Below are 7,910 nucleotides of genomic sequence, written 5' to 3'. Positions count from 1 at the left end.
CCTGAGGGAGGGCCCCCCAAGCGCGGTAGTAGCGAAGCTGGCAGAGGAGGGACGCTGAGAAGGGTGGGAGGAGACGTGATGGCCGCAGCCGGCTTGACCGGACGTGTGCCCGGCGCGGTGGCCCGGGCCAGCATGTCGGGCGCGTGCCCCGCCGGCGTGGGTCCATGCCGGGTGTGGCCCCAGCGCTGGGGCCCGGGCGCTGTAGCCCCGGGCGGCGGTGCGGCGTGGGTACGGCGCGTGCCCGGCGTGGCGATCGGAGCGCCGGGGCATCGCGGGCGCGGCCGGCGGTCCTGCAGAGGGAGCTGTGCGCCTCTCCCGGCGCACGCACGGCGCCACCAGCTCCTTCTTGCTGCCGCCGCCGCCGCCGCCGCTGGGCCCGCCCGCCGGGGAGGGGCTCCCGGCCTCGCCGACAGCTGCTTCCTGCTTCCCGCACGTCTTCGCTGCGGCGCCGCTGGTCCGCTCGTGCGAGCCCTGGCCCGGAGCTCCCTGCCCGCCGCTGCCCGCTCGGCTCCTGTCCGCACCCCAGCCTCCCTCGGCGGCCAGGCCAGATCGTTCGCGTCCATTCCCGGAGCCCGCGCCCCACGTTGCCCCCTGCTCGCCCCGGCCATGCTGTCCTTCCAGTACCCCGACGTGTACCGCGACGAGACCTCCGTGAGTACCCCTGCCCGCGCCCACCCGGCTCCCCGCCGCCGGTGTCGCGTCTGCCGCCGCCTGCAGCCCCTCTCCCCGCAGCCCCTCGCCCCCTACGTCTCTCCCCTCCCCCTCGGCCTTTGTTTGCGAGAAACCGGCTGGGGGCGCGGGGCTCCTCCGGGGCGGTGGAATCCCGCGTGGCTGTCACTGTCCGCCTGCCGATGGCGGAGCCTGTGGTCAGCCGCCGCTTGGCCGCTTGCTAAAATCAATGGGGTCAAGGGCAGATGCCCAGGTAGGACGTGTCACTTCTCTCTTTTTGACTGGAGGAGGCTCTTGGGTAAATATGGAGTAGGCGAAAGTGTGTCTGTGTGTAGATGATGTAGAATTTAAAAACAAAGCAAACTTTGTAAACTTCCAAATTTAAAATCGGTAGAGTTGAAGTTCATTCATTCGATTTAAAAACGAGTATTGAGCGCCTACCCTGCCACAGGCCGGATGCTGAGCTTTGGGCGCTGGGGATGCAATGACAAGACAGAGTAACTCGGACGGCGAGCAGTGACCCACGTAGTGTGGCACTATTGATCCAAGTGTTCCTTAAACAAGAAAAGGAGTTGAGAGGGAGCGAGAGGAGGCTTTAGAAGGGAGAGGGGATGGCTTTTTTCAGGATGAGTTTAAATTTTGCCTCCTGGAGGGGTTAGCCACCAAATTTACCTAAGCTGTACATGAACTCGGGGTAACTGTTGAAATCCAGTGGGTGGAATAGGTGGGCAAACACCTTTTTCTGGGTAAAAATTAATTTGACATCTTAAGAACTGGAGTGCATCCAAATGTTGTGAGCACGATTCTCTTAGAAATAGCCAAATTTCTCCGATTACTTAAAATAGAATCAGAATAAAACTATTTTTGTATAATACAGTTCTAATGTTTTTTCCTGCTTACTTGGACCCAATTTATGCCAGATTGTGCTTTAAAGCACATCTCACTTTGGGGTAAAGGGTACTGAGGCTTTAGAGTAAAGGGCATACTGTTTTAAATTAAGACTTCCAAGTGGCACGGATGCATTCGTGGTTTCTTTGACCAGTGGCCATCTGGTAACCATGTTTTCTCAGTTTGTTCATCTGCTTGCTTATTAAATTTATTCTTACAGTGCAAGAAGCCCTAGTCCTGTGGTTCAAAGGGTTGTTTCCTTTGTGTTTGGGAGTAAAGTGATCCTGCTGGAGTGGAAAGAGGACAGACCAAGTAAGAAGACCTGAGTGCTAATTCTGGTTTTGTCACTCACTAGCAGGATCCCTTTTGGCAGATCACTTACCTGTTAAAAGCTTTCTTTCTCATACGTGAAATAGTAGGGCTGGCTTGGCTAGCCACAGGGCTTACATGCTTCTGCAGTAAGAATATCATCTTTCATTCATTCATTCAGGGTTAGACAGTCTAACCCTGCCTGCAGTGTCTTGAAGATCTTTGAGTTTTCAGAATAAATACAAATATAAAGAACTACCCATTATATGGTTTGATAAGTGGCATTTTAGATTTATTTTGGTTTTAGGTGGGGTTGCTTCTTGCTTAGTTTTCCCTATTTGGGTTACCAAAACCCTGCCGTTCATTTATCTATGTTTAACAGTTCTCAAAAGGGTTAAGTGAGGATTTAACGAAGACATCGAAAAGATTATGAACAGTTACATCGAAGGGTGTACAGTACCACGGGTTTTAATTCTCTCCAGTTTCTTCTCACCGAAGAACTCATAATGACCCTAAGCCTCATGACTAAGGGAAAGGAGCTCTGGTCCAGCCTCTGTGGATCCCAAAGTGTATTCATCCCAGCCCTGAAGTGTGCGTGGGGTATCTTTTTCCTGTGGCAGAGTCCTGATTACTAAGCCCTAGGCTGGACTTAAGCATTTGCTCAAATTATAGCCTTGATTTCTAGGATGAATTGATCTCTAGCAGGTGCTAGAGATTGCTGTAGCTCTCTGTCTCTCACTTGAACTTCTTTCAACCACATACTGGGCAGCCTCCTGCTGAACTATGGGGTTGGAGCATGCAGCCCTTTTTGGTGGATTTCTGCCCTGGTGAGCAGAAATTTGGAAACCATGACACTTGCTATTGCCCATCCCCCGAGAGTCTTGCTGTGGGTAAATTCAGGCCTGCTACAGGGGTTAGAAGAGTGTATTGGGTGAGTGGGGAACACAGAGGAAGATGGGATTAATGTCCATCAGGAGGAGGAAATAATATGTGATTTGAGCCTGGAGGTTGGCCAGTTGGAAAAGGTAGAAAGGACTTTCCTGGTCCTGTACCATGTTTCCCCGAAATTAAGACCTAGCCAGACAATCAGCTCTAATGCGTCTTTTGGAGCAAAAATTAATATAAGACCCTATATTATATTATGTTATGTTATGTTATATTATATTATATACTATACCTGCTCTTATATTAAAATAAGACCAGGTCTCATATTAATTTTTGCTCCAAAAGACTCATTAGAGCTGATTGTCTGGCTAGGTCTAATTTTCGGGGAAACATGGTAACTAAAATAAAGCCATAGTTATGTAGGGCTGGATGGTCATGGAATTGCATATGTTTGTAGGATGGCAGGAAGGCCATTGTGACCAGAGGATCCATGGATGGATAAGCTTGGATGGGGTTTGAAAAGAAAAAAAAAAAAAAAAAAGTGGGGCCAGGTTTTATGGGCTCTGTTTGCTATGTGTACGAAGGCAGCTGGTGAGTTGTTGAACCACACAAGTAAAATATTGAATAGTAACAGTGGCTTTTCAGGGCTCTATTTTTAAAGCCTCTTGGGGAAATGAGGAATGATTTGCAAACTTAAATCAGATGGGAGAATTAGTTAATGCATAACTTGAATTCAGGGGATGTGGCTGGGAGACCACCTCATTTGTAGGATATGGTCTTGTAAGAGAAAAGGGGTGGGAGATGGGAGGAGGCACTTGGCTCCTGGAATTGTCTGTGAGATTGTCTTGGAGGTTCCTTATCCTGATTACAAATGTCTGCTCAATAACTGACTTCAGTCTGATTTAGATGGTAACGCTGGTTGTGGAAAGATGGGTCTGTTTCCTCTGGTAAACACCATTCAGGAGGCAGCAAGGTTAGGACACACTTGGTTGTCCTCACACTTGGTTCTGAGTTAGGGTCCCACTGTGCACCTGCCAGTTTACCTCTGGCCCAGCTCATTAGCAGGGGGTTCAGTCCACAGGCTTTGGGGTTCATTTGAAGTGGGTCACAGCCCTACCTTATTAGCCACCTGACTTTTGTCAGTTGCTTTAGCTCTCTCCAGCTTCAGTTTCCTCATCTAGGAAAATGAATTAGTAATAACCTCACAGTGAGAACCAAATGAGATAGTGTGGCTGAAATCTATGGCACTGTAGTTAACTCACCGTGATCTCTGAGTAAACAGCACATCTCTGGCCTTTACTCTTACTAACCTGTCTGAATTGCATTCTGTAATCTGTAAAATAGGAATATCATCCACCCTCCTACAAGGTGTTTTTGTGTGTGTGTGTGTGTTTGTTTTTTTTTAAACATTGAGCACAACAGGGTATATATTCAGTAAAAGGTTCATTGCTTTGGGTCTAGCACTTGGCAGCACCTTCACTTACTCATAAAACTAACATGGTTTCCAGTTAATCTTTTCCGCTTCCTTATGAAAAGTTAAGGCTTTGACTGTGTCTGAGTTTTAGTAATATCATAATTGAGGAACATTTTTAAGTGTCTGCCCTGTCCCCTCTGAGGAATATTTGGGGGAAGACTTGGCAGAATTGTAGTCCCAGCTCTGGTCTTGAACTTGGTGTGGCTCTGGGCCTGCTGCTCAGTCTTGTTCCTGCCATCACTGCTAAAAATGTTGAGTTGTAAGATCCTTTACAGGATCCTTTGCCTGGTTTCTTATTGTTAGGGAAAAGAGGGTTGTTATTTTAAGCATATTTTATAACCACCTCAAGGTGTGCAAAATGTGAAAGACTTGCGGATGAGAAGAAGGTACGCCTTCATTCAGTGGTGACAATCAGCTAAAATTTAGTGAGGCTTTAGGCAAGCATTGAAAATTGGTATTTTTTCCCCCCTAAAAATTGGTAATTGTGTGAGGACTCATCAAGAGAGGTTTTAGTCTGGGTTTATGTCTCTTGTACTTATCAGTCACTTGTTTAATGAGGCCAGTTCCTGAGTGTTCCGCCCTCACTGCCCATTCTTCCAGGTTTGCATTTCGCCAGGTGTCCTCGCTCTCCCTACACCACATGAGGACAGATGCAGACACTTGGGGGAAAGCCTGGGGTTTTAGGCTCAGCGAGATCCGTCTCAATTGGCAGCAGCCACACTGGAACTTTGCCCAGCAGTAGAAACTGCAGGGTTTTCTTTTCCAGGGGAGTGTTTGCTTTCCTTAGGGAGTAGTACTTACCTTCTGGTATTAGAGAACAGAGCAAGGATACAGAAGGCAAAGTCATCTTCCCAAAAACCTTACATGAGGAGCCTTACGGGAGTGTTGGAGTTGTTAGCAGAGACTTGATTGGAAAGACATTGTCAACATGGTTTCAGTTAACTAGATTAATCATGATGGTATGAAATGGAAAGGCTTTGTAACGATTTTTACCTTTGGAAAATGTCTTCAGGTATAATCACCTGGGGAGTGGTGATTCCCGATTGCTCTTCCAGACTCTGGGCAGTCTCCAAAACCAGGCCCAGGAATCGGGGCTTTTCAGAAGCAACCTGGTTGGTCTGACGATCATCCCCTATGGGAGCCTCTGAAGGCTTCCCCTCAGCCAGGCCCTGCTTACACTAAGCAATTTTATTTCTATCAGGGTAGTCTCAGTGAGGCATGCCTTTGCGCCTCCTTTTATAAACCGTGAAAGAAAGCATTTCATAACCATACACAAAAAAGCTCCAGTTTAGAAATGTCCTTTCATTGCATTTAAATCAGCTTTTTCAGCAGATGTCAATTAGAATCATTGTAACTACACATTAGTAACTTGCTTTTTGGCAGATTAGACTTAAAGGCAAAACTGATCATATTCTGTGATGTAGGGAGATTTTCTAATCATTAGTAAGCTTAGGAAGAACCGGAAAAGAAGCACGTGTGTGGTGGTTCCCTCACAAACGTGCCCTTCTTGCATCCCTGCTGCATTGTGTAATTCTGTGCTGTGCCACTGACAACACATTTTCAAGTTTCTTTAGCTCAGCGTCAGGCCTTTGTTTTGTGTTGTACAGCCAGAGCTGTTTCCTATTCTGACCTTTCATCTTTCTTCCCTCTCCAGCTAAAACATTTCTTTTCAGGAAGGGTAGTTGACACCTTTGAGAACCTGCCAACAACTGGTTCATGTGGTAATTTGGGCAGAGACATGGCCAGTGAGCCAATTGGGGTATTTTTGTCTGTCCCTTTCCCATTTCTCCATCACATTTAGAAAATACTGATTGGGGTTAGACATTAATTATCTAATACCACATTTTGTCTTTTGCAGGTACAGGAATATCATGGACATAAAATCTCTGACCCTTATGCTTGGCTTGAAGACCCAGACAGCGAGCAGACAAAGGTAATTGGGGCTTAAAATGAAAGATAGGCGGCCTTAGTATCTAGCACCAAACCATAGACATTGGTAATCATGGCTTTTCCTACTTGGTATCTTCTTGTGTTTTCTGCTGGGGGATGGTGACTCTACCTGTTAGTACCACAACTCTAGCTGTTAGTACCACCACTTTCAAATGATTCATAGGAAAAAGATGAAAACATTTTCAGTCCCAGAGAAGATCAAGTAAGTGTTTTGAATAATGTTTATGGTTTCTAGTGACACTGACAAACCAACTATTTGAAATGAAAAATGAAAATATTAGAAAGAAAGAAAACTGATTTTTACCAAAAAAAAAAAAAGAATGAAAACTGAGAGAAAAATAATTGCCTAATACATTTTTTCCAAAGGAAAGAAAATCTTATACATTGAAAAAAATCAGATCTTGAAAACTAAATGTTGGTCTTAGATTACTTATTGATTTTAATGCAACAACAATAAAACAAGAACAAAATTATAAGTAATCTAGTAAGTATCCTCTTATGTTTTATAGAAGTAAAGGTGTGGAGGGCAGAATTTCTGCTGTCTAAAAACATAAAGCTTTCCTGTTCTCTTGAAGAAAGTGGTATTTTGAGTTGAAGTCTCATTTCATTAATGAAGCTGAAGCTACTCCTAAGTGCTATATCTCACAGTTTTTCCTCTGTGGAGTGTCCACTTGTCATTTGGGACTCTTCATTTATTATATATACTGTGTGTGGTTAATTAAGTTTGCTTAGGTGAGGGAATTGTGTTTCTCCACTTCAAGTTCCTTGACTCTTATTTACACGTATAACCGTATTTACATATTACTTAGTACATAAGAATATGTATACAGTTTCTAATATGCTCACTATCCCAGAAGATTGAGCTTTTTTAGAAGCCCAGATTACAGTTCCCATTTAAAAAAAAAAAAAAAGTTAAATACACTCTGGGTGGTTTTCTAGGCAAGCCTCTGTCTTAGTCCCTCCTATATCTATGGTCCCTTGCCACCGTATATACCAGTGTTGTCTGGAGAACTGAGCCCAAATTTCCAAGGCAATTCTGATTTTCCAGGAAGGCACTCACTCTTGATATGGAGCTGGCGGTGGGACTGGGATTTTCCCCTTGCCCATCCCTGCCCTCCCTAGTCTGGGGTTACAAATTCCATCACCTTCATATCGTTGGGAAAGAGCTTAATGAGGAAAGGCGTGAGGTTAGCTGTGCATGAGAATCTATGGAAGAGGAGAAAATAGAGGCCGGAAGAGGTTGCTTCCGCTCAAGTAAATCCCACACCATCTTTCTCTTCTTCCTTCGTTCCCACGCACTATCTTGTCTACTTCTTTTACACCTCCCTCACGAGTTCTTTCTAGCATTTCTTTCTTCCTTGAATATATGGTAGCAAGGGACCACAAGATACAGGAGAAGCTGAGACATAGCTGCTCACTGCATTAATTCTTACAACTTCTTCCCTCTCCTTTGTCCTTGAAGTAAGCATACCACCATTTTGATATTTTCTAATGGTTTTTACTTCTATCTGTAATCCTTCTTCTCTCTTTCCTGGATGGGAATGATCAGTATTTGGGTTGTCATTTTTCTTCCACGAAGCACTGGGTCATAGAGGTGGATGACTAGAGATTCCCAAATAAGAAATGGGTGAGTATTTTTAGGAGCAGGTGAAGGCTCTCGCTCTGCAGGTAAAGCTAAGTGAAGCAGGGAGCAGGTGTGGAGCTGCCTCCTCGCCTTGATTCTACCACAGATGAC

General features: G+C 45.5%; 1 protein-coding gene across 1 annotated transcript in view; it reads left to right on the top strand.

Moving 5' to 3' along the window:
- The first annotated feature begins 293 nt into the window (after window positions 1-293).
- PREP (prolyl endopeptidase) overlaps window positions 294-7,910 on the top strand; it is a 113,626-nt gene continuing 106,009 nt past the window's right edge. The window contains exons 1-2 of the mRNA XM_033103218.1: window positions 294-651; window positions 6,084-6,158. Coding sequence (XP_032959109.1) covers window positions 607-651; window positions 6,084-6,158 — 120 coding nt within the window. The 5' untranslated portion in view covers window positions 294-606. The remainder of the gene's footprint in view (window positions 652-6,083; window positions 6,159-7,910) is intronic.

Source organism: Rhinolophus ferrumequinum, chromosome 3, assembly GCF_004115265.2.
Source record: "Rhinolophus ferrumequinum isolate MPI-CBG mRhiFer1 chromosome 3, mRhiFer1_v1.p, whole genome shotgun sequence".
Taxonomy (NCBI): Eukaryota; Metazoa; Chordata; class Mammalia; order Chiroptera; family Rhinolophidae; genus Rhinolophus; species Rhinolophus ferrumequinum.
This window is presented reverse-complemented; position numbering and strand designations above follow the sequence as displayed.